The 27,127-nt window shown below is 45.4% G+C and overlaps 1 protein-coding gene across 1 annotated transcript; it reads left to right on the top strand.

Annotated features, from left to right (window-relative positions):
- Positions 1–1,408: 1,408 nt before the first annotated feature.
- Positions 1,409–26,233, top strand: slc6a8 (solute carrier family 6 member 8). The gene is made up of 13 exons (XM_079742078.1): positions 1,409–2,163; positions 7,586–7,717; positions 8,651–8,918; positions 10,151–10,283; positions 10,972–11,106; positions 11,556–11,659; positions 13,257–13,381; positions 19,004–19,116; positions 19,537–19,674; positions 20,070–20,172; positions 20,555–20,655; positions 21,016–21,186; positions 22,728–26,233. Exons 1-13 carry the CDS (start codon positions 1,818–1,820, stop codon positions 22,866–22,868), a joined length of 2,010 nt encoding a protein of 669 aa, XP_079598204.1. The 5' UTR covers positions 1,409–1,817; the 3' UTR covers positions 22,869–26,233.
- Positions 26,234–27,127: the final 894 nt, after the last annotated feature.

The raw sequence follows: 27,127 nt of genomic DNA, 5'->3' as shown, positions 1-27,127 counted from the left end.
ACCCTGTTTTGGGTTGTTCCCTGTAGTTCTGAGTAATACAGTGCATAACCAGGGTGGGAACTGAAGTCTGCAGAGGAACAGGGCCTACCCGTGGCAGGAGAACCCAAGTGGACGGGGGCTCCCTCCCCCCTCATCAACATATACCCCAGCAGGACTGTCAGAAAGTTACCAGCTGCTGACCGCCTGCTGTCCACAACAGCCCAATGGTGCGTCGCTTCAGATGCTCCCCCCCCCCATCGTAGAGGAAGCACCAGTGTACCCTTGAGAGGATTCGAAAAGCACCTTAATTCCTCCGGGTAATTTCCCTAAAGTTGTCTTTCCTTCGCAGAGTGAGCTGCTGGTTGCCATTGTGAACGGGATGTTAACAATCATTAATAATCATAACTCTTTCTTCTCTCACCTCATGTTTGCTGCTCAATTGCTCTGCACCCTGTCCCTGATCTGAAAAAGCATTGAATATTAATGTATTTACATTAAAATACATGACTTCAGACAACAACTAGAATGAAATAGTTATTAATAATACGTATAATAGTATTTAATACATGATATAGTATGTAATACTATTACAGATACTATTCAATTTCCAAAGTACATTCCTGCATAAAATTAATCAGTAAACTATGACCTATGTTGAATTGTTACACAACCTGCACTTCCTAGAGGACTTCGCAATCTATAATTTATAATATATAGTCCACAATCTATAATCTAGAATCCAAAATCCAGGTCAGTTTCAGTGCGTGGTCCACCCTGGACCCGAGGCAGGTCTCCATCCAGGCTCAGGTTGAACAACCTTTGGTTTGGGGCTGATCAGCTCTGAAGACCGCAAGAAAGCAGGTCCATCTGCACACCAGGTTCACACCAGGTTCAGACTTGCATTAGACCAGGTTTAGACTAGGTTCAGACCAGGTTAAGACAAGGTTAAGACCTGCATTAGACCAGGCTCAGACCAGGCCTAGACGAGGTTTAGAACAGTATCAGACCAGGTTCAGAACAGGTTAAGTGGTAATTTTTTGAATAACGGCGAAACAAATCGATCCCTTAACCCCTTCAAGGTTATCCATGTTTCTGACTCCCGATCCAGGCCCCCCGCTGTGACGTCATTCACTGGGACGTCACTCAGTCATAAACCGCTCCGCCAGCAGGAGAGCGGCTCCTTCCGTCTGATCCACTGATGAAGACCCTCCCCAACCCTGACCTCTGTCTCCCCCTCTGACAGAGACAGAGAAGAGAGTCAGAGAGGAAGAGAGGAGAGCGCGGGGAGAGGAAGTCATGTGGGCGGCTGGGCGGGGGGGTTGACGCGCTATGACGCAGCAGCGATCACGCGGTCTCGAGCAGCTACGAGCCTTTTAAAGCCTCGCGCGGCGCTCTGCGCCTCAGTGAAGGACGGACCGCAACCCGAGCACACCCCCCCTCTCAGAGCCCAGTATCAGGCCTTCTGTCTAAACAGAACCAGAACACTACCCGCGCTGAATGTGACTCCGCGCACAAGCAAGCAGCTCGCGACCCGGTCCGGTCAAACCGTTCGACCGACGGCTCCTCTTGACTGACGCGCTCCACATGCGATTCTTCAGACTGTCCTTCAAGTGTTTCGTGGACTGCTTCTGACGTCCCTCTGACGTCCCGCTTCCGTCGCACACTTCAACCGGGTGCTCGTTTGCTAAATATCTGAAACCTTGTTTAAAAAAAAAAACCCGTCGACGACCTTCCGCTGCTCAGCCGCGCGCCGAGGGACGGTCCGCAGGAGCGGGGGCCAAGCGCCGAGAGCAGAGACCGGGTCGTGGAGGAGCCGAGAGAACCGCGGCTCAGACACCATGCAGGGCTCCGGAGAGAGAGATAGCGGCCCCGGGCTGCAGGAAGAGAAGAGGGGGCAGCTCATCCCTAACGGACACCGCGCCTCCGCGGGGGGGCTGAACGGCAGCCTGCCGCCCGCCGCGGCCGACAAGGAGAAGGGGGGCTACCCGCCGGAGCTGGGGGGCTACCCGGACTCGGTGGGCTACCCGGACCCGGGGGGCTACCCGCCGGAGCGGGTGGTACCCGCTTACCAGGAGCGCGAGACGTGGACGCGGCAGATGGACTTCATCATGTCGTGCGTGGGCTTCGCTGTGGGCCTGGGCAACGTGTGGCGCTTCCCGTACCTGTGCTACAAGAACGGCGGAGGTGAGGGGGGATGGGGGGGACGTCACTCCGCTGGGGTGGGGGGGGAGACAGGTGGCCCCCCGTGATTAGTACACACATATGTACACACATGCATATATATAGTACACCCATATTTATAAAACACACATGTATATATAGAACACATATATATATATATATATATATATATATATATATACAAATGTATATATATATTATTATTATTCATGATAGGTGTATTCATATTTTCCTAATAAAAGTAAAGCATTAATCCTAATTTGGTTTCTTTATAGAAGCAGTATTCGTGTATTCATTATAGGTGTTTGCATACACGCACAATGTCCTGTCATGATCAGCGCTGCATTTGAAAAAAAAAAACAATCAATGATGATGGATCAATATGTTTCTGAATAGATTCCTTAACACACACCCACTCTCATCATTGTCGTGCGTCACTATGACAACGGCCTCGCTGCCCCGTCTCTGCGGCGACGCAGAGAGCTAGCGGCAGTGAAGTGACGAATCAGAGGTTATCACTGATGCCGCCGCAAGGTCCTCAGGCGTCCTACTGCGGGGGCCGCAAGGTCCTAGGACCCCCTCCTGGGGGGGCTGCAAGGTCCTCAGACCCCCCAAGTAGGACCGGACTAGGACTAGAGACTAGTCTACTCAGTCCCCATACTCAGGGAGTCCTCCTCCTCCTCCTCCTTCTCCTCCCCCAGTCCTCCTCCTCCTCCTTCTCCTCCTCCTCCCCCAGTCCTCCTCCTCCAGTCCCCCTCCTCCAGTCCCCCTACTCAGGGGACTGGAGGAGGAGGACTGGAGGAGGAGGACTGGGTAGTCCCTCTCCTGAACCCAGAAAGGAGACGAGATGCAGGAGCAAAGGAGGGAAGGAGAGGAAATGGTTGCCTTTAAACAGGAGAGAATAAGATCGGTATTTCCTGCTAGACGTGAGGGCTGTGCCGCGTGCATAGCCTCTTAACACAGTAATACATGACTATACATGAGGGAGTGAATAGCCTCTAACACAGTAATACATGTCTATACATGAGGGAGTGAATAGCCTCTAACACAGTAATACATGACTGTACATGAGGGCGTGAATAGCCTCTAACACAGTAATACATGACTGTACATGAGGGCGTGAATAGCCTCTAACACAGTAATACATGACTGTACATGAGGGCGTGAATAGCCTCTAACACAGTAATACATGACTGTACATGAGGGCGTGAATAGCCTCTAACACAGTAATACATGACTATACATGAGGGCATGAATAGCCTCTAACACAGTAATACATGACTATACATGAGGGCGTGAATAGCCTCTGACACATTACAGCTCCTTAAGGCTGTTCTTTTTAATGTGTTGAAAGTTACTGAAGTGGATGTTCATATGTTTTATGTGGGGTCTATCCATCCAGTTCCATGGTTACCTGACACTAACAACCCAGACACTGTGTGTGTGTTTGGGACGGTTGACAGGGGCGCCAAGAATGAAAAGGTTGGATGGCATCATGAGCGGGTCACCACAGTAACGGTACCTGGTACCCACAGAGACCGACTACTAAAGGGCAATCTGTTCCCAGCATGCCTTGGGGTTTAATCTAGCAGGTACTACATCAGGGTGTCACACCTGGCCCCACGCCAGCTGACCTCCACCAATCGGCTGTAGGCTGGGTGGAGAGTCAGCAAGTGTGTGTGTTTGTGTGTGTGTGTCACATGTTCTACCCTGACTCAAGACTTCCCAGATCAGGAGGACAACCTGCTAGCAGTAATCTTTGACATGTGTGTTACAGGCAGCCCTCTTAATTCAACCAACTCATACTCTTAACTCACTGTTATTCCCAACTGTTATTCACTCCTTACTAACGCACTCCTAATTCACTCACTCCTAACTTACTCTTACTCCTGGCTTATTCACTCTTAACTCACTCCTTGCTAACTCACCCTCACTCCTGACTCACTCTCACTCCTCTTAACTAATTCACTCCGCACTAACTAACCCTCACTCCTAGCTCACTCTCTCTCCTAACTTACTATAACTCCTTAGCCACTCACTCCCAACCCTACTCTGAGGAGTGAGGCTGGCTGAGCGGTGTGTTTAGTGAACAGTGGCTTAGTCACATAGTTTAGACATGATGCACGTGATCATCCCCACAGTCTGGATATCGCCTCCATGCACCCTTTAATATATCTTCTTCTTAGACAAATGATAATTAGGATAATTATGAATGATTACTAGAATAGCTACAGTCTATCTATTGGGAGTAGATTCCACCTTGATTAGAGTTTAGCCACTCACTTTGTTGTTGCGCAATGTGGAATCTATTCCCGGGAATTATCTTGTAATTATCTTGGTACATATTCTACAAATTAACTAAGGAATTATTTAAGTAATTATCGTAGTTGAGAACCTCTTTGTCCCTGGCTATGTTCACATGTGTATGTGCTATAATGACTATGATATAATTAAGAGAGCTTTCACACGGAGCTGTAAGGTGAGCACTCATGAGGTACACACCTATCCTTCAAGAAGACTCAGGGAGAGACTCAGGGAGAGACTCAGGGGAGACTCAGGGGAGACTCAGGGGGAGACTCGGGGAGACTCAGAGGAGACTCAAGGAGAGACTCAGAGGAGACTCAGGGAGAGACTCAAGGAGAGACTCAGAGGAGACTCAGAGGAGACTCAGGGAGAGACTTAGAGGAGACTCAGGGAGAGACTCAGGGGAGGCTCAGGGAGAGACTCAGAGGAAACTCAAGGAGAGACTCAGAGGAGACTCAGGGAGAGACTCAGGGGAGACTCAGGGGAGACTCACGGGAGACTCACGGGAGACTCACGGGAGACTCAGGGGAGACTCGGGAGTGTGAACCACGCCCCTCCCACCCTACATTCCTCCACCAGTAACAAGTGGTGCATTTCATGCACCACTTGTTACTACACCCAGACAGTTTATTTATGCTAACTACACCAAGAGAGTATATTTGTACTTAGTACACCCACGCATTTTATTCGTACTAACTACACCGAGACACTATATTTGTACTAAGTTACACCCAGACATTAGTACTAACTACATCTAGACAGTGTATTTGTACTAACTGCACCCCAGAGAGTGTATATGTACTCACTACACCCAGACAGTATATTTGTATTAACTACACCCAGACAGTATATTTGTACTTACTACACCCCGAGAGTGTATTTGTACTTACTACACCAAGACAGTATATTTTTACTAACTACAACCCAGAGTGTATTTGTACTAACTACACCCCAGAGAGTGTATTTGTACTAACTACACCCCAGAGAGTGTATTTGTACTAACTACACCCAGAGAGTGTATTTGTACTAACTGCACCCAGACAGTATATTTGTACTAACTGCACCCAGACAGTATATTTGTACTTACTACACCCAGAGAGTATATTTTTTACTAACTACACCCCAGAGGGTGTATTTGTACTAACTACACCCAGAGAGTGTATTTTTACTAACTACACCCAGAGAGTGTATTTGTACTAACTACACCCAGAGAGTGTATTTGTACTAACTACACCCAGAGAGTGTGTGTGTTGGCTAGCTGATGACATCACAGCCCCGCCCCACGCGGGCACCAGATTAAGCAGCTGGTAATCTGTTAATCTGTATCCTAACCAGCTCTCCTCCTCCTTCACACAGCGAGGAGCAACTCCCACTGTCCACCAGTAGGTGACTGTGGGTGTACTGGGCAGCTCCCAGTATAAACAGAAAACTCAGATTCTAATTGGCAGCTCCCAGGAGAACCAGTAGTACAGAGGGCTGCTCGATTATGGGAAAGATCATAAACACGATTATTTTGGTCAATATTGAAATCACGATTATTCAAACGATTATTTTTGAGCTTGAAAACATGTGGTTTTATTCAGAATGTCTCTCCCAAAAAAAACTTTGTAACTGAGAACTTTGAAATTTCGCCTTAAAAAAATACACAAAATGGTCAAAAAGAAAATGTTCCAATCTAAAATAATATGCAGATATGTATCCAGCTGTTCTACCCTTTCTATAAGACATTAAAAACTATATATATATATATCGAAAAACTCGATTATGTTAATTTTGTGATAGTTTGACGCTAAAATAATTTCATTAATCGCCCAGCCCTAGTAGTACACTGTGTTTGTACTGGGCAGCTCCAGTATAACCAGTTGGAGAGTGGTTGTGGTGGGCAGCTCCCAGCATAACTAGTAGAGATTGTCTCCAGGTGGGTTGATAAACAGCTCATTGACCTCAGAGGGAAAGCTCCACTTTAGGCCTTCAAATAAAGTCAAAAGTCCAAATGAAAATCATTTACTAACAATAGCACAAGCTTCTTGTTTGCTCCGACCAGAGCACCAATCAATTATCAATCCATCGACATGAGGGTGCGGAGTCAGCAGCCACACCTGTCTAGGTACATAGATAGCCTCAGAGAGCCCTCAACCTAACACACCTGTCCAGGTACACAGACCCCTAGAGACCTCAGAGAGCCCTGCTCCTCACACACCTGTCCAGGTACACAGACCCCTAGAGACCTCAGAGAGCCCTCCTCCCCACACACCTGTCCAGGTACAAAGGTAGCCTCAGAGCCCTCCACAAACACTCCGCCCTGCCTCCGGCTGCTGAGAGCTTCTGACCGGAGGAACATGAGGAGATATCGTAGTAAATCGGGAGCTTCTGCGTGTTGTGGTGGACGCTGCAAACCAACGATGATGTCATCAGGGCCCTAGGAGACAACATGAGGAGACTTCCAATCCTTTGGCGGCAGGCAGGTGTCAGTCACTGATCTGTGAGGCCTCCCCTCGACGTGGCCCTCCATCTGATTGGTCAATCCTCAGACCTGTGATTTATCTCCACTAATCCAGCTGAGGTAGTTAGCATAGCCTCTTAAAGACCTCTCTCTGTGTCTCGTGGCTCTAGAGCTGTCCTGCGATGCTAAGAGCTTTTCTCAATGAATACTGTCTTTTCTCCTCTCTTGGATTGATGTACATTAAGAAAGCAAAATGAGATGATATAAAATATTGTAAAGTATATCAAGTATTGTATATACAAAGTTGATCAAGTATTGCATATACAAAGTATATCAAGTATTGTGTATATAAAATACATCAAGTATTTTCTTCATTGTTCAAATGTTACAGCTCTGCTGTAACTGCTGTGTTGTTTCTCAGTGGATCAGAGGCTGTCCAGTGTCTCAGTAGGCCTGTGTCAGTAGGCCTTTGTCAGAGTAGGCTTCTGTCAGTACGCCTGTGTCTCAGTAGGCCTGTGTCTGTGTCTCAGTAAGCCTGTGTCTCAGTGTGTCTCTGTAGGCCTGTGTCTGTGTCTCAGTAGGCCTGTGTCTCAGTAAGCCTGTGTCTCAGTGTGTCTCTGTAGGCCTGTGTCTGTGCCTCAGTAGGCCAGTGTCTCAATCGGCCTGTTTGTGTTCCAGGGGTGTTCCTGATACCATACATGCTGATTGTGTTGGTGGGGGGGATTCCAATCTTCTTCCTGGAGATCGCACTGGGACAGTTCATGAAGGCAGGCAGCATCAACGTGTGGAACATCGCCCCCCTCTTCAAAGGTACACACACACACAAACTCACACACTTTCGCCCTGCTCAGACACACACACACACACACACACACTGCACAGACATATGCTCCTTATAACCTGTCTCTGTACTGTCTAACCCCTACCTGCTCCATAATGACCTGTCTCTGTACTGTCTAACCCCTACCTGCTCCTTAATGACCGGTCTCTGTACTGTCTAACCCCTACCTGCTCCTTAATGACCTGTCTCTGTACTGTCTAACCCCTACCTGCTCCTCAATGACCTGTCTCTGTACGCTCTAACCCCTACCTGCTCCTTAATGATCTGTCTCTGTACTGTTTGACCCCTACCTGCTCCTTAAGGACCTGTTTCTATGTAAGAGTGTAGACGTGCAGTTCTGCAGGTATGCTCTTATCAGCCGATATCAGGTATCAGGCTGATATCTGACTGGTAACCAGCACCACCCAGTTCTGATTTAGAGTAGTGTTATCCACACACACACACACGCACACACGCACGCACACACACACACACAGCCATCACATGATGGAATATCATGTGATGATTTCCCAAATGTTGATATCTACAATCTTCGTATATCCCATATAGTTTGATAGATAGTAGCTATAGCCCCAAGGTGAAGATAGAATTGAGTTTGTACAAGCGTTTGGTAGATAGAAGCTTTGTCGTGTTTAATGTGTGCTGCTGTGTTGGTCTCTCTGGTCAGAGGTCTACTCCCTGAAGCTAATCTGGTTAAATAGAGGACAGCCACCTGTTCACGGCTCATGGCTTTTGGGCAGTTGTTTGAATGAACAGCAGGCAGAGTTGAAAGTATTAAATGTCTCTCCTCTCCCCTCTCCTTGCTCCTCTCTCTACCCTCCTATCCCCCCTCCCCTCATCTCTCCCTTCTTCTCCTCTCCACTCTCTCCTCCTCCCTTCCCCCCTCTCTCCTCTCTCCTCAGGTCTGGGCTATGCCTCCATGGTGATTGTATTTTTCTGTAACACCTACTACATCATGGTGCTGGCCTGGGGCTTCTACTACTTCATCAAGTCCTTTAACTCTGTCCTGCCCTGGTCCACCTGTGATAATGAATGGAACACGCCTAGCTGCATTGAGTTCTTCCGCCACCCCAACTGTGAGAATGGCAGCCTGGCCAACGCCACCGCCGCCCCCAACCTCACCTGCCTGCAATTGGCCGAAGGACGCTCGCCCATCATAGAGTTCTGGGAGTGAGTTTCTCCGCTGAGCTGGGGCTAGCTGGGTTAGCATTAGAGCTAGGCTAGGGTGGCTAGCTGGGTTAACATAAGGGCTAGGCTAGTGTGGCTAGGGTTTTGACTAGCTGGGTTAGCATTATAGCTTGGCTAGGGTTTTGGAAAGCTGGGTTAGTATTAGGGCTAGGCTAGTTTGCCTGGGGCTTTTGGTAGCTGGTGTAGCATTAGGGCTTGGCTAGTGTGATTAGGGTTTTGGCTAGCTGGGTTAGCAATAGAGCTTGGCTAGTGTGACTAGGATTTAGGCCAGCGGGTTAGCATAAGGGCTTGGCTAGTGGGGCTAGGGTTTTGGGTAGCTGGCTTAGCATTGGGGCTAGGCTACCTGGTCTAGACTAGTGGTCTTTTTCCATTATACTATACTGGCCTGCCTTGACTCGGTCTGACTGCGCGGCAATGAACAGCGCTACCCGCCTGAAGGTTCCTCTTTAACTTTTTAACACTCATTAACACTCACACTTATGTCTGATGAACTCCAGTCTTCGGAGCAGGACTGTGCGCGGCGATGCGTCTCAGACTTTAGAACGGATGAATCTTGAGAGGCCTATATTCCTGCAATCTGAGACAACTTGTCGCTCCTCCCAGCAAGCAGGGCTGACGTCAGGCAGCCCGCTGGGAGGCGGTCGAATTGCTCTGGTCTGACTCTGGAAACGGTCCATTTCGAGATGGTCCATATCAGGCACTGCTTGATAAAGCTTGGTGCGTTTAAACCGGTAATGTAAATAAGATCAGTGCCGCATTTTTTGACTGGCGCCGATGGAAAAGGGCCACAGTTGGGCTAGGGCTAGCTGGGCCAGTGCTAGCTAGGTTAGGGCTTTTTTTGGTTAGAGCTAGCTAGGGCTTGCTGAGCCAGGGCTAGCTGGGCAAGGGCTATCTCCTCGCTCTCCTCCTCTCTTTCCTAACCCCTCTCCTCCCTCTCCCATCACCTCTCCTCCTCTCTCTCCCCCATCACATCTCTCTCCCTCTCATCACCTCCCTCCTCCTCTCTCCTCGCCTCTCTCACATCACCTCTCCTCTCTCCTCCTCTCTCTATCCCTCTCATCACCTCTCCTCCTCTCTCCCTCTCATCACCTCCCTCCTCTCTCGCTCTCCTCACCTCTCCTCTCTTTCTCCTCTCTATCTCTCTCATCACCTCTCTCCTCCTCTCTCCCTCTCATCACCTCTATTTCTCTCCTCCCCTCCTCTCCACCCCTCAGGAACAAGGTCCTGGGTATCTCTGAGGGACTAGACCACCCTGGTCGGATGAACTGGGAGATGCTCCTGTGTCTGGTGGTCGTCTGGATCCTTGTCTATTTCTGTGTCTGGAAGGGAGTCAAGTCTACTGGCAAGGTACACCAACACCCCCCACACACACATACCTCCTGCTGCAGTACTTCAGTAGTACTACAACTCAAACAAAAGTGCACACACCAAAGTAACATGTAATGCAGTAACACGTAACAATCTCACACCATAGTAACACAGAACGCTCTCACAACAAAGTAACACGTAACGCTCACATACCAAAGTAACACGTAGCGATCATGTAACCATAGTAACACACAACACTCTCACACCAAAGTAACACGGTACCACTGACAAAAGTAAGAAGTAGCGATCATATAACCAAAGTACCGCACCTCAGGGATTATTGCCTAAACGGCCTCCTTAACGTATTCACCGTCCTCGTCTGCCCTGAGATGACACTCACACACTCGCACACACACACACAAGCAGACAAATACTGTGATCTGCAGTCACATGGCTTTGTTGCTTTGACGACCACTAGAATTGAAGGAGGCAGCCCCGGGATGAATGGGATTGGTTGTTTGTGAAAGGGGGCGGTACCACTGCAATGGGACGTGACCGCTGGGGGGGAGAGAGCGCGAGAGAGAGAGACATCACCAAGACCTGAGCTCTGATTGGCAGAGAGAAGTGATATCACTGATTCATGTTCTCTTTAAATGGTTAACTAACATCCCGTAATACGTGTGTGTGTGTGTGTGTGTGTGTGTGCGTGTGCGTGTGTGTGCTCCAGATCGTGTACTTCACGGCCACCTTCCCCTACGTGGTCCTGGTGATCCTGTTTATCCGCGGGGTCACGCTCCCCGGAGCGTACGACGGCATCATGTACTACATCAAGCCTGACTGGAGCAAGCTGGGAGAGGCTCAGGTCAGAGCTGCTCTGGGAAGGGTCCTGCATGGCAACCCCTCTACTAAGCACACACACACACACACACACACACACACACACACACACACACATGAAGCTCATCCAACCAGTCAGATAAAGTTCATATCCATGGTGCTAAACCAAACCAATGATGTGTTAAAACATCAACAATCACTTTGTTGTGCTCTAATGCAGCATTAAGCCTAGCTAACACCTAGCCAATACCTTGCCTACATCTTGCTTCTAGCTTATGCCTAGCCACCACTGGGCAATACCTAGGCTTAGCCAAAGTCGTGTTACTACCCCAAAGCTAATAATTAATCCTACTGAATTAATTGTTACTTGTCTAAATTGTGTATTAAATATTTGAGATCATACAGTCAATCAGACAGACAAAGAGACTATGAGACTAGGAGAGTATGTGGCTGACCCCTGCCCTCTGACCCTAGGTATGGATTGATGCAGGTACTCAGATATTCTTCTCCTACGCCATCGGCCTGGGAGCTCTGACCGCACTGGGCAGCTACAACCGCTTCAACAACGACTGCTACAGGTACTACTACAATCCTACTATAATGCTACTGCTATCCTAGCCTTTTCCAGGACCATCTCGGCACATCTAGGCCTCTCATGCCTTCACAGGCAACCCCTTCAGCCATGCCGCGCAACGCAACGGAGCCATGCCATAAACACCTCACACAACCCCGGCCCCCTTACACAATACAGGCCAGTACAGGCCACCTTACACAATACAGGCAAGTACAGGACACTTAACACAATACAGACCAGTTAAGGACACTAGAACACTAGAGAGAGAGAAAGAGAGAGAGAGAGAGAGGGAGAGGGAGAGAGAGAGAGAGAGGAAGATAAGAAGGGGGTCAGAGCATGGTGGTGAGATCATTCCTGGTGAATATGAGGCGGAGTTGGTCTCCAGCTGTGTGGCAGCGGAGTGAGGGAAAGACGATAGTAGAAACAACAGAGATCTCGACGGGTGTCTCGAGGTTCCTCAGCGAGCATCATCAGCGGGGCATCTCCAGGCTGTTGGAATGGAGGACATCGGATACTCCAAGAACTCAGGAGAGCCATGTTGATCTTCACCTGCTCAGTGAGACGTGGAGTCATGAGAAGGCTGAAGGGGGGGGGGGGGGGGAGAAAATGAAAATTTGGGGGAGGATTAGCAAACAAGTATCCCCCCTCTGCTGGAAGGCCTTGGTGAGAGGGGTAGGTAATGGGTGGTTGAACCTGTTGCACACTAGTTGCTCAAGCCCCAGAGTCCAATCAGACTCGTCCAGGTGAGGCTGCTTCAACCAGCCTTCTCATGAGTCTTCATCTGCTGAGTCTGCCGCTCCAAACAGAAGGGACTTTAAATAGAAGTGCTGATGGTTCCATTGCCTAGAGAAGCGCTTAGTTCACCACACCTCATGTTAATTATTGGTGCATTGAGCCTGATGGGATGGCCTAGTAATGGCAACTGGTGTCCACTGCTCAACAGGTTACACAACAGGTTATGTTCTCTCAAAGTTTAGGGAACTTCCTGAACTCTATTTACCCTACTGTGTGAGACTCATTCTATTAAGATTCATTCACCAAAACCATATGTGACCCTAACCTAGCTGGCACAAACTTAGGCCAAAATAATATGATGGAAAATACCATAATACCATGTCCGTACGGACACAGGACACTTTACTAACAACGGTGCTTAAATCCAGGGGAACGAAGCGCAGCGGGGAACTATGCGAGATATTAGCCTTGTAACATCAAGAACCATCTACAATGATACTGAATCTACTAGCACCACTATAGCAATGTTGAGTTTGACTCTGTTTTCCACCTCTAACAATGTCCAGTTAGATTCAGTCGAACACCTCGAAGTCCAGCTCAAATGAGTCAAACCATGTTCAGTTAGTTTCACCACTACAGCAGCACACGTCAGACCATGTTATGATGAAACCAATAAAGCAGACAGGGCAGAGCTGGGAACGCCCCTTATTCCAGTAAATACTCCGCCTGACACTAGAAGTCCTTGAAGCAATAGTCAAAATGCACACATTGCACACACATTTTTGAACAATTAACTCCACTTTCCCAAATGGCCTCCACTCCTCTCCTTATCTCCTCTCCTCTCTCTCCTCTCCCCTTCTCTGTAGAGATGCCTTCATGCTGGCTCTGATCAACAGTGGCACAAGCTTCTTCGCTGGTTTTGTGGTTTTCTCCATCCTTGGCTTCATGGCTGCAGAGCAGGGAGTCCACATCTCCCAGGTGGCTGAGTCAGGTACACGCAGGCATGCACGCACGCACACATACACACACACACATCTACAAATGCACAAACACACACACATATACTCACGCACGCACACACATACACACCTCTACAAAATGCACATACACACAGGCATGCACACACACATACACAAATATCAACACATCTGCACAAATCTACACATGCACACACACAAACACATATCTACACATCTACACACACAAACACTCAAACAAACATATCTACACATGAAAATATATTTACACACAAACACACATACTTACCCACACACACAAATACATTCCCTCACAGACACACACACACACACGTATTAACACATATTACACAAATGCAAACACACTTGTCATGTGAAAATGAGCCAATGTGATAAACAGGAAATCTGATCTTCTGTACTTTCTTACTAGTATATATATATATGTATATATATATATATATAAACTGTCAATACATTGCTTATAAATTAGGTCATATTTCTATTGAAGCGACAATATATACATATATATATTTATGTATATATATATTCAGATATTGCTTCGATACAACATTTGTCTGTGTGCGTGTGTGTGTCTATGATGGTGTGTGAGCTTGTGTGTATGTGTGTCTGTCTGTGTGGGTCTGTGTGTGTGTTTGTGTGTGTGTCTGTCTGAGTGGGTGTGTGTTGTAGCGTGGTAAGATCTCTGAGGTCATGTCGTGTTTTTTGTGTTCTCACCATCATACTCTGTGTGTCTCTCTCTCCCCCTGTCTCACTCTCTCTTGTATCTGTGCTGAATGTAAGTCAACAGACAAGTAAACAGACAGATAAGTTAACAGACAGACAAACAATAAGTAGGCGGCCTGCCCACACAAGCCTCAGATACAGTATATATAGTTTATACAGTATGTACTTATATGCTTAGATGTATATGCTGTAACATATGGATATAGTTACACTATAGGGGAGGGGGTTCTGTATTTATTTGATATATACTGTTGTATACTTGTGTTTAATGTGGTTGGTTCAGAGGTTTGGCTCCTGGTGTTTGATGTGGTTGGTTCAGAGGTTTGGCTCCTGGTGTTTGATTGTTTCAGAGGTTCTGCTCCTGGTGTTTGATGTTGTTGGTTCAGAGGTAGAATTATAAAGATTTTTTGTCAAGAGAAGGTAAATTCTTGTTCTTCTGGTGACTTGGAGTGTGATGTTCCTTGTGTGTGCACTCTTTGTGATTATGTGTATAGGTGTGTGTGTGTGTGTGTGTTTGAATGTAACACTGCTTTATAACATGGAAACTGTCCCTATGGCGAGTCTGCATGCTGAACTCTACTCATGTAAGTAGTCACTCTGAACTCTATTCATGTGTCACTCTGAACTCTATTCATGAGTAGTGTCTCTCTGAACTCTATTCATGTGTCACTCTGAACTCTATTCATGAGTAGTCACTCTGAACTCTATTCATGTGTCACTCTGAACTCTATTCATGAGTAGTGTCACTCTGAACTCTATTCATGTGTCACTCTGAACTCTATTCATGAGTAGTGTCACTCTGAACCCTATTCATGTGTCACTCTGAACTCTATTCATGAGTAGTGTCACTCTGAACTCTATTCATGTGTCACTCTGAACTCTATTCATGTGAGCAGTGTCACTCTGAACTCTATTCATGTGTCACTCTGAACTCTATTCATCTGTCTGTCTGTCTTGCATCACTCTGAACTCTATTCATGTGTCATTGCATAGAGCTGACACAGAGCAGTGCGTCCGAATCAGTGAGTTCATTTCCAGAGCACTCTGAACGTTTTAAAAGGCATAACTAGATGTGTTTCCGCTGAAACATATCTTCCACAAACGAATTCTTGGTTACGGTCAGAATGGTAGTTCAGGCTGAATGGAGCATTTGGGAGATCAAATGCATTGAGGATCAAAGGTGGCTCCATCATGATGCTTGCTCACGGGCTAGGTTAGGGTTTAAGTCCTGGGCCTTGTGGGCATCTGCGCCTTCACAAGGAGTCATTCCTATGCTGGAAGCTCTTTATTTCTTATTTATATTGGAATCATTCAATTGTCTTTAATACATTGACTAGATGTGATGAGCGAGTTGATTTAAAGCTTTCCATAGAATCAATAGAGGGGGTATAAAAGCCCTGTCTCGCTCTCACCCTGTCTCACTCTTTATGCCCTCTCTCACCCCATCTTTTTGTCTCTCTCTTTGACCTCTTCTCTCTCTCTTTCACTCAACCTAATGTCTCTCTCTCATAAGAATTATACTATCCCACTAGTAGTGTGTGTGAGTGTGTGTGTGTGTGTGTGTGTATATCAGTGTGTATCTGTGTGTCTTTGTATGTGTGTGTGTCTGCGTGTGTGTTCAAAGCTGTACTCTGGCATGGATGTTATTAAGTTTCAGTAATTAAATTAATGAATTCTTCAATCAAAACAAGAAACTTAGCCAGCATAGGGTATGGCACTGAAAACTATCAATATTAGTAATATTGGTTTCAACCAATCATGTTGCTGGAGGCGGGGCCCATGGGGCAAGGCCCTGGAAGCGGAGCTCTAGAGGCGGGACCCTAGAGTAGGGGCTCTGGAGGCGGGGCCCTGTAAGCGCGTTATGGTGAACACAAACTCGGGCAGTAGTAGCGAACTCTGAAGTGTGTAAGGGTCTCAGATCAGCACTGTAGAATACACTTAGTAAAGGAAGTCTAAGGGTTTCAGATCAACAGGTGTAGACTGACCACTGTAGGAAAACCCTTATGTATACTTACAGACTATCAGCGTAATGAAACAGGAAGCCAGGCGTAACTCTGCCCTTTTCCGTTGGTGGTTTCCACGGTAACTATCCAACGTAACGGTCACGGGTCAGGCCCTGGAGGTTCACCATGTGGTTCAGAGAGGGTCTTGTGCTAACAGCTAGCGGTTCGGCGCTCAATGTTCCTTTTGTGCGCACTCTTTGTGTTTCTGTGTGTATGGGTGTGTGTGTGTGTGATTGTGTGTGATTGTGTGTGTTAAGTGTTCTTTGGAGGATTACCTGACCAGAGCCTCTTGAGATGAGTCTCATCTCGCTCTGTCCCGTCGTCCTTCAACGGCAGGTAAATACACACCTGTACACACCTGCACACAGACACACACATACACCTGCACACACACACACACACACCTGCATACACACATATACACCTGTACACACCTGCACACAGACACACACATACACCTGCACACACACACACACACCTGCATACACACATAAACACCTGTACACACCTGTAACACACACACCTATAGTACACACACCTGTAAAACACACACACACACACGTGTAATACACATCTTGTAACACACGCACACATACACCCACACACACACCTGTAACACATACACAAACACACGCACACACACACACACACATACACATACACCTGTAACACACACCCGTAGCACACTCACACCAACCAAACACCTGTAAGACACACACACACACACACACACCAACCTAACACACACCAACCAAACACACACCAGTAACACATACATGACACATCTGTAACACACACATGTAACACTCACCTCTAACACACACTAGTAACACACAACTTTAACACCAGTTACACACTGGTAACACACACATGTAAAAAATGCAAGTTTAACCTGTAGCACAGACCTGGTAACAGACACCTGTAACACACACATGTAACACGCACCGCTAACAACCACCTGTAACACACCTTGGAACACACTAGAACACACTTTGCTTGGAACCCACACATGTAACACACACTAGCACAACCCTAGTAATATGGCCTATAACACACATATGTATATACCTTGCTACACATACACACACCTATAACTCACACCCATACACAAAGGTACCATACCTGTACACTTATCCATAGGGCTGGGATTACCACACACACACACAATTATGCACCCGTAACACCAGCACACACCCTCAATTTAACACACCTTTACAAACCTTTTGCACACACTTGCATTGCCCTACGAAGGCAGAAGACTCCAACTTGTGTTGTGTACATGTATACATATATATATTTATATATATGTATATATGCATACGTTTTATTGTGCCCTATACAGACTCCCTCTACCTAGATCATTGGAAATTTGTCAGTTTGTCTTTTGATGAGGTTGTAATGTACACATTAATCCTGAGCTCAAACCCTTATTTCGAAGGGGGCTTTTCCTCTGTAGGCTCTACAGTATAATGATGGCTCATGCCAGGACAGAACATAATTTTGATTTCACTTTGTCAATCAAATTATTCAAATACTTATATCTAAATAAAATCTAGTGGTAAATAATGACTGGGTCATTATTTATACTGGGTCTATAGTAAGACTGGGTCAGTAGCTAGACTGGTTTGGTAGTTAGACTGGGTCATTAGTTAGACTGGGTCATCATTTAGACTGGGTCTACAGTAAGACTGGGTCAGTGGTTAGACTGGGTATTTATTTAGACTGGATCTATAGTAAGACTCGGTCAGTAGCTAGACTGGGTCAGTAGTTAGACTGGGGTCAGTAGTTAGACTGGGCCGGTGGTTAGACTGGGTCGGTAGTTAGACTGGGTCATTATTTAGACAGAGTCTTTAGTTTACTTGGGTCAGTAGTTAGGCTGGGTCTATAGTTAGACTGAGTAAGTATTTAGAATGGATCAATATTTAGGCTGGGTCAGAAATGAGATTGGGACAGTAGTTAGACTGGGTCAGTAAAGTTTAGTCTGAGTCAGTAGTTACACTGGATCAGTAGTTAGATTGGATCAGTAATTAGACTGGGTCTGTATTAAGACTGGATCAGTAGTAAGACTGGGTCAGTAGTTAGACTGGGTCATTATTTAGACTGGGTCAGGAGTTAGACTGGGTCAGTAGTTGGACTGGATCAGTAGTTAGACTAGGTCATTATTTAGACTGGGTCAGCAGTTAGACTGGGTCAGGAGTTAGACTGCGCCAGGAGTTAGACTGGGTCAGTAGTTAGACTAGGTCATTATTTAGACTGGATCTTTAGTTAGACTGGGTCAGTAGTTAGACTAGGTCATTATTTTGACTAGTTCTTTATTTAGACTGGGTCAGTAGTTAGACTGAGTCATTATTTAGACTGGGTCTTTAGTTAGACCGGGTGAGTAGTTAGACTGGATCAATAGTAAGACTCTGTCAGTAGTTAGACTTGGTCATTATTTAGACTGGGTCAGTAGTTAGACTGGGTCAGTAGTTAGACTAGGTAATTATTTAGACTGGGTCAGTACTCAAACTGGGTCAGTAGTTAGCCTGGGTCAGTAGTTAGACTAGGTCATTATTAAGACTGGATCAGTAAGTAAACTGGGTCAGTAGTTAGACTGGGTCATTACTTAGCCTAGGTCATTAGTTAGAAGCAAAAGGCTAATAGCCCAGTTAGCTTGTGATACTCGATTAACACTCAGCTAACAGCAGTGTCTTCTTCTGTTAGTCTGTAATACACACCATAAATATGCAGTAAATACATTATATGCACATGTAACACAAATGTTGTTACACGTGCACACATTAGTAGAACACACACACACACACTTCTAGAGACAACCCTGATGAAGTGTGACTTTTCTGTCCTGCCCCTGTTCCTGTGACGCTCTAATGTGTCTCTGTGTGTCTACAGGGCCTGGTCTGGCCTTCATAGCGTACCCCAAGGCCGTGAGTTTGATGCCAGTGGCGCCGGTCTGGGCAGCGCTGTTCTTCTTCATGCTGCTGCTACTGGGGCTGGACAGCCAGGTACACACACACACACACACACACACACACACACACACACACAGCCAGGTACACACACACACACACACACACACACACACAGCCAGGTACACACACACACACACACACACACACAGCCAGGTACACACACACACACAGCCAGGTAACACACACACACACACAGCCAGGTACACACACACACACACACACACACACAGCCAGGTACATACACACACACACACACACACACACAGCCAGCCAGGTACACACACACACACACAGCCAGGTAACACACACACACACACACGCGCACACACACAGAGGTACACACTGCCACACACACACAGCTAGGTACACACAAAGAAACACGCACAGACACACACACAGCCGCACCAACAGACAGATTTGTCTCCATCCTGAAAGTCCCTCTTTCCTCTCTAGTTCGTGGGGGTGGAGGGCTTCGTTACCGGGATACTGGACTTGTATCCAGGGCGATACTACCATCGCTATCGGAGAGAAATCGCCGTGGCAATCTGCTGCTCCCTCTGCTTCATCATCGACCTTTCAATGATAACCCAGGTCAGACTATACCCTGGATACAAGGCGTTCAGCCAATTATATCCTATTATTATCCAATTATAATCTGATTACAATCTGGTTATAAACGTGTTATAATCTGATTATAAAAATGGATGACCATTTATATAAAACTTTGATTGTTATCTAAATGAAATGAGGATGATTGACTCATTACATCATTTAGCTTACAATCAAAGTTTTACTGCTTGATTGGATATAATATGGTTTCATAGATAGTATAATCTCATTGAAACAAGACTGTAAGAAGAACTGTTCTGAAAAGTGAGACAGCTTTTAACAATCAACTGTGTGTCCCCTACCTCTCTGCCTGTCCCCTACCTTTCTATCTGTCCCTACCTGTCTGTCTGTCTCATCTCTACCTGTCTGTGTCTCAGGGAGGGATGTATGTGTTCCAGTTGTTCGACTACTACTCGGCCAGCGGCATGACCCTACTGTGGCAGGCCTTCTGGGAGTGTATCGTAGTGTCCTGGGTGTATGGTAGGTCACACACACACACACACACATGCTTACACCCTAACCCTAAGACCTAGTGCTTAGAACTGAGGCTAACACCTAGTGCTTAGAACTGAGGCTAACACCTAGTGCTTAGACCTAGGGCTCAGACCTAATTCTAAGACTCAGGGCTAAGACTTAGTAGCAAGACCTAGTGCTAACACCTAGTTTTAAGACCTAGTGCTAACACCTTGTGCTAAGATCTAGTGCTAATACCTAGTGCTAATATCTAATGGTAGCACCTAATGCTTAGACCTAGTGCTTAGACCTAGGTGGTGGGGAGAGGCATGGAGTCGTACCTTCCGGCACCTGACTGATACAGTTCTGGATCATTCGGACCATATGCTAATGCTACACTAATGTTCAGGGGCAGACCGCTTCATGGACGACGTGGCTCGTATGATTGGCTACCGGCCCTTCCCCTGGATGAAGTGGTGCTGGAGCTTCATCACACCTTGCGTATGCATGGTCAGTGTCTCTCTACCGCTATCTCTCTCTCTCTCTCTCTACCGCTATCTCTCTCTCTTAGTCGCTGACTACCTCTCTGTATAATGATTATTATAATTAGTAATAATATAATAATTATAATATTATTATATTTAATCATATTATTATGTATTATGAATATGTCCAGAATATCTTCCTGTACCACCTGGTGAACTACAAAGATGATTCTAGTAATATTATTATGAATATTGTTACGTTATATTGTTCTATGTTCTCCAGGATATCTTCCTGTTCCACCTGGTGAACTACAGAGATGACTCTAGTAATATTATTATGAATATTGTTACGTTATATCGTTCTATGTTATTCTATGTTCTCCAGGGTATCTTCCTGTTCCACCTGGTGAACTACAAGCCCCTGACCTACAACAACGTGTACGTGTACCCCTGGTGGGGCGAGGTGATCGGCTGGTGTCTGGCCCTGTCCTCCATGCTCTGCATCCCCGTCAGCGTGCTCTACAAGCTGTTCAGAGCCAAGGGCTCCTTCAAACAGGTACTACGACTACTTCTACTATTACTGTAGTGCTACACACTACTACTGTACTGCTACACACTCTGACAGCTGTTCAGAGACAAGGGCACCTTCAAACTAGTACTACTGTAGTACTACTACACACTACTGTAGTAATACTCTACAAGCTGTTCAGAGCCTGTTTAGCTGTATGTAGCGTGGTGTTGACAGGTGTTTTAGCTGTATGTGTATGTAGCGTGGTGTTTACATGTGTTTCAGCTGTATGTATGACGGTGTTGACATGTGTTTTAGCTGTATGTATGACGGTGTTGACAGGTGTTTCAGCTGTATGTATGACGGTGTTGACAGGTGTTTTAGCTGTATGTATGACGGTGTTGACAGGTGTTTTAGCTGTATGTATGACGGTGTTGACAGGTGTTTTAGCTGTATGTATGACGGTGTTGACAGGTGTTTTAGCTGTATGTATGACGGTGTTGACAGGTATTTTAGCTTTGTGTAGGGTGTTGACATGTTTTAGCTGTATGTATGACGTGTTGACAGGTGTTTTAGCTGTATGTATGACGGTGTTGACAGGTGTTTTAGCTGTATGTATGACGGTGTTGACAGGTGTTTTAGCTGTATGTATGACGGTGTTGACAGGTGTTTTAGCTGTATGTATGACAGTGTTGACAGGTGTTTTAGCTGTATGTATGACGGTGTTGACAGGTGTTTTAGCTGTATGTATGACGGTGTTGACAGGTGTTTTAGCTGTATGTATGACGTGTTGACAGGTGTTTTAGCTGTATGTATGACGGTGTTGACAGGTGTTTTAGCTGTATGTATGACGTGTTGACAGGTGTTTTAGCTGTATGTATGACGTGTTGAAAGGTGTTTTAGCTGTATGTATGACGTGTTGACAGGTGTTTTAGCTGTATGTATGACGGTGTTGACATGTGTTTTAGCTGTATGTATGACGTGTTGACAGGTGTTTTAGCTGTATGTATGACGGTGTTGACATGTGTTTTAGCTGTATGTATGGCGGTGTTGACAGGTGTTTTAGCTGTATGTATGACAGTGTTGACAGGTGTTTTAGCTGTATGTATGACGTGTTGACAGGTGTTTTAGCTGTATGTAGGGTGTTGACAGGTGTTTTAGCTGTATGTATGACGTGTTGACAGGTGTTTTAGCTGTATGTATGACGGTGTTGACAGGTGTTTTAGCTGTATGTATGACGGTGCTGACAGGTGTTTTAGCTGTATGTATGACGGTGTTGACAGGTATTTTAGCTTTGTGTAGGGTGTTGACATGTTTTAGCTGTATGTATGACGTGTTGACAGGTGTTTTAGCTGTATGTATGACGGTTTTGACAGGTGTTTTAGCTGTATGTATGACGGTGCTGACAGATGTTTTAGCTGTATGTATGACGGTGTTGACGTGTGTTTTAGCTGTATGTATGACGGTGTTGAAAGGTGTTTTAGCTGTATGTATGACGGTGTTGGCAGGTGTTTTAGCTGTATGTATGACGGTGTTGACGTGTGTTTTAGCTGTATGTAGGGCGGTGTTGACGTGTGTTTGTCCCCCAGCGTTGGGCCCACCTGACCACGCCAGTGTGGGGGCCCCACCACATGGAGTACATGGCCCCTGACGCCCACAGCCGGACCCCGGCCCTTCCCCCCTGCAACGCAGACCACAACAAGGTGATCATCTTCGAGAGCGTCATGTAGGCCACGCCCACCACCAACAGCCCCCCGCTGGGCACTCATCCCCCCCACCTTCAACAAAACCCTGAAGAAACAGGGTGGAGGCACATGGTGGAGGGACGCTGGGCTCAGGGTGGAGGAGGGCCAGACGCCATCTTGGTCTCTTTAGTGTTTTTAAGTCTCCATGTCTTCCTCTTTACTATTGGCTGTTTGGGAATCACATGGCCAATGAGGTCCTTTTAGGACAGAGTCATAGACACGCCCCCCCCACCCTCCCCAAGAGCTCATCACAAATACAGTGCCACGCACAAAGGTACTGAGGCACTCTAGGACATCTACCTTACCCAAACTATATCCCGATATTACACCTGGTCTGACCTCTTAACCCGATCCCAAATTATGTCTACTACCTCTAACCATAACAAACCCTAGTCTGACCTCCACCTGACCTCCAACCTGACTCCTAGTGCCCTCTATTGACCTCTTTCCTCTAATGACCTCTAACCCTTAACCCGACCTCCAAGGTCAGAGTGCCATACGGAGTGTTTAAACCCCTAGGGGCCCGGCTGCCACTTCATCATCAACCTCTGGAGAGAGGGGGAGAGAGAGGGGGAGGGGGAGAAAGGGACAGAGAGAGATTGAGTGTGAGAGAGGGAGAGTGAGATGGAAGAAATTACAGTACTAGCCAATCCATGCCTTATGTTGTTGTCTTAACTCTAGCGCCCTGTCAGTCACATGACCGGTCAGTCACATGACTAGCCAAACCCTCGGCCCTCTCTCTATGGCCAAATCAAGCCTCGCTTCCAGGGGGCGTGTCTACAACTCTGTCACCTAGCAACCACTAGATACCATCAGTGATAACCCTGTACGTCAGATAGATTAAATAACAACCAGTATTTGCACATTGTTGTAAAATACTACTGTTGGCACTTTTAAAAAAATATGTTTGAAATAACTGTTTCTGTTTTACATCAGAGATTAGATCAGAGATTTATTTTGTGAAGGCTTTTATTTTGCTGATACATTATATACTGAATATTCTGTGTAATATATTTGATGCAGTATTTGTGATAAAGATGTTTTCAGATCATGTTGAGCTAACAGCAGGAGTAGCGCTGCTGGCGATGCGTTTACTTAGCGATGCGTTTAACCAGCGTTTAGCTAGCGATCTGTTTAGCTAGCACTAAGCTACCGATCAGTTTAGCTAACGTTTCGCTAGCGATCTGTTTAGCTAGCAATCTGTTTAGCTAGCGTTTCGCTAGCGATCCGTTTAGCGATGCTCCTGGCTAGCGAAACCCAAAGCAGCTCATTTTTAAATATGACAAATGCAAAGCTATAGGCTGCATCATGTAAAATAAAGCTTTTCTAACTTAAGATAACAATGTATAGCAGTATAGTACAGAATATAATAGTATAGTTAAGTATTTTAGTCGGCAGCTAGCCAACATAGATGCCAGAAGGCAGCCTCAGTAATTGATCCATTTTATTACTGATTAATATTGTTTCTATCATGCAAAAATAGTTTATCGTTCATTAACCTAGTTGCACGATATCTCCTTCTGACAACCAACAGTTCAGGAGGATTAAAGATTAGCTCAAATCATACCGCTGACCTGATCAAGAACATTGTTTGCATCTTTGCACTGCCATGGGTTCCCTGTTAGCATGTTGCCACTTGTTAGCATGGCAGCACCTGTTAGCATGTTAGCCATGCAGGGATGGCGAGGAAAGGGAATATTTTTTTATTTTTTTTAGGGTGATAAATGATCAAAGTGCTCAAAGGGAAAGTTTTTACGTTTACATTGTCAGCGTTTTTATTTTCCTAGTAGTTGATTTCCTCAGCAGCACAACTACCCCCTCCTCCCCCCCATCCAATACGGTATCGGTAGTGATAATAACATCTAGTAGTAACAACACTTACATGTAGTAATCACATGTAACGTGTACATGTAGTACTTTTAATAACATTGAGTACTTAAAACATGTAGTACTAATTACATATAGTACTTAATAACATGTAGTACTAATTACATATAATACTTAATAACATGTAGTACTAATTACATGTAGTACCATTAGATACATGTAGTACTACATTACATGCAATACATTACACGTAGTACTCTTAATAACATGTAGTAATAATTATTTAGTACTAATGTAGTACTAGTTCAATGTCTGCTCATCATTCTTCACACAATCACAAAGACTTGAAAGGAAGCAGATCTATATAATAGTGAGGGTTGCCGAAATGGTCGCTGTGTGAGATGAACTCATACCGCAGACCGGATTGATATAGACCTAGTTAGCCTGCAGGGGTACTGCTAACTACCTAGTACTACTTCTTATGACTACATGAACTGATCTGCCAAAACTTGATATGTACTATGAACTGGAAGGGAGTTCTTTACAAATAAACCAGCATACTGTAAACGGTACAGTACTGTAAACGTGACTCTACTGTCTGCTGTACACAGGGTACAGTACTGTAAACGTGACTACTATACACAGGGTACAGTACTGTAAACGTGACTACTGTACACAGGGTACAGTACTATAAACGTGACACTCTACTGTATGCTGTAGACAGGGTACAGAGTAGATCCACATGTAGAATAGAGGTCTGCCAACGGCTTGAATGTATTTCATCCCCTTTATTTTTAGTGGAAATGGAGGGAAAATGTGTAAACAAATGCTGTAAAGTCCTGTTTATCAGATCTCTTTAATGGCTATGCAACACTAGCGCCTTGTCTGGTTTGGTGAGTGGGTGGGGAAAGAAATGGTTGTCCTTTCCCTGATTGGTCGCTGACTTGCCTGATCTACATCAGAGGAAGACTGAAATAAAGTGAAATATCAAGTAACTTTCGTCTGAATAGCAGAGTACAACTATAGAGCCACTTGTACTTCACAATAAACATTTATAGTATAGGTGTATGTATATATCTAGATCCTATATACTCTAGCTGTATATTATATAAATTGATTATGGTATATAGGATCTATTATGTATTATACATATATAGGTTTAATTATGCCATAATAGGTACGCGTATACATAAAGCTAACTTGTTAGCATCAGCTCATTAATCTGCACGCTGTACCAAACCAGGCCTCAAGTTGTCTAAACAAACAAAGTTAGCCTTGCTCTTTCTCCCTTCCAAACTGTGTTTATGTGTTTTCCTGACTGCAAATCATCAGTTAGCCAAGTTGATATTTAACATATCACTACATGCTAGAAGATTACTGGGTGGTTTGAATGAACCAGTGTTAGCAGGAAGCTAAAAGGCTAACTGGTGGTTTGACTGAATGGAGTGTTGGTCCCCCTGTAATGACAAGATGTAATGTCGGGGTTTCATGCTAACCATGCTAGCCATGCTAGCCCACTGTGATCCCGGGCCAGTCCACTGACTAAACTACGGCAATAAAACTCACTTGATGACTACACATGCATCTGTCTCTCCTTATCAAACCATACATTATCAATTCTCTCTCCTTATCAAGCTGTACATAATCAATTATTTCTCCTTATCCAGCTGTAGTTTATAATCAAGCTTTCTACACAGAGAAGGCACATTTACACTAGTTTACATTTGCACTAGTTTTAATCCTGGAAACACCAATTTTCTCGCAAATTATTCATGAACATAAAACATTTGGTTCCGTACAAAAAAAAATTTGGAAAACGGAAGAAAAGTCAAAAGGTACAAGACTGTACATTATTTCGGGAACAAGTAAGGAACTCATCTCATAATCATTGCGAACCTTTCCTACGACTTCCAAGGCGCGCTCCTTCTTTAACCTTTGTCATTATTAGTGTTTATATTGTTTATACAAGTTTTGTAATATTTTGAGTGTTTGTAGTGTTTTATATACTGTATCTAGTGTTGTCATCGCCATAGTGCTTCGTTCCTAACTGCTCGCGCCGCTCGTGCGTCCAACAATGGCGGTTCATGGTTCCCAACTTCCCGACGGGTGTGGTTGCTACGAGTGGTGATATATTAGGTAATACCGTTACTCATTTTTAATACACGTTAATTAAGTTACGTATTCATTCAACATTATATATTCCTAGGCTTTATCCTACCCAAATTACGGTATAACACTGCCATATCGTATCTTTATTTATTTTTTATTATTATTATTCACTGCAGCATGATAACGACATGATAACACTACATAAGTACAACTCATGTCAGCTACCTTAGTAGCCAGCCTGCAACACTCACCAGAATCCTGCACGTCTTCTCTTTCAAGCTGACTTTCACAAACACTCTAGTATGAGG

This window comes from Pollachius pollachius, assembly GCF_949987615.1.
Source record: "Pollachius pollachius genome assembly, chromosome: 8".
Classification (NCBI taxonomy): domain Eukaryota; kingdom Metazoa; phylum Chordata; class Actinopteri; order Gadiformes; family Gadidae; genus Pollachius; species Pollachius pollachius.
Note: the sequence above shows the minus strand (reverse complement) of the source record. Positions and strands in the feature narration are given on the sequence as shown.

Excerpts from the sequence above, each read along its gene's own strand:
- slc6a8 (XM_079742078.1), top strand. The coding sequence starts at position 1,818 with ATGCAGGGCTCCGGAGAGAGAGATAGCGGCCCCGGGCTGCAGGAAGAG. Across the intron at positions 2,164-7,585 it reads GTGCTACAAGAACGGCGGAG|GGGTGTTCCTGATACCATAC; the intron begins GTGAGGGGGGAT and ends TTTGTGTTCCAG. Across the intron at positions 19,675-20,069 it reads ACCTTTCAATGATAACCCAG|GGAGGGATGTATGTGTTCCA; the intron begins GTCAGACTATAC and ends TCTGTGTCTCAG.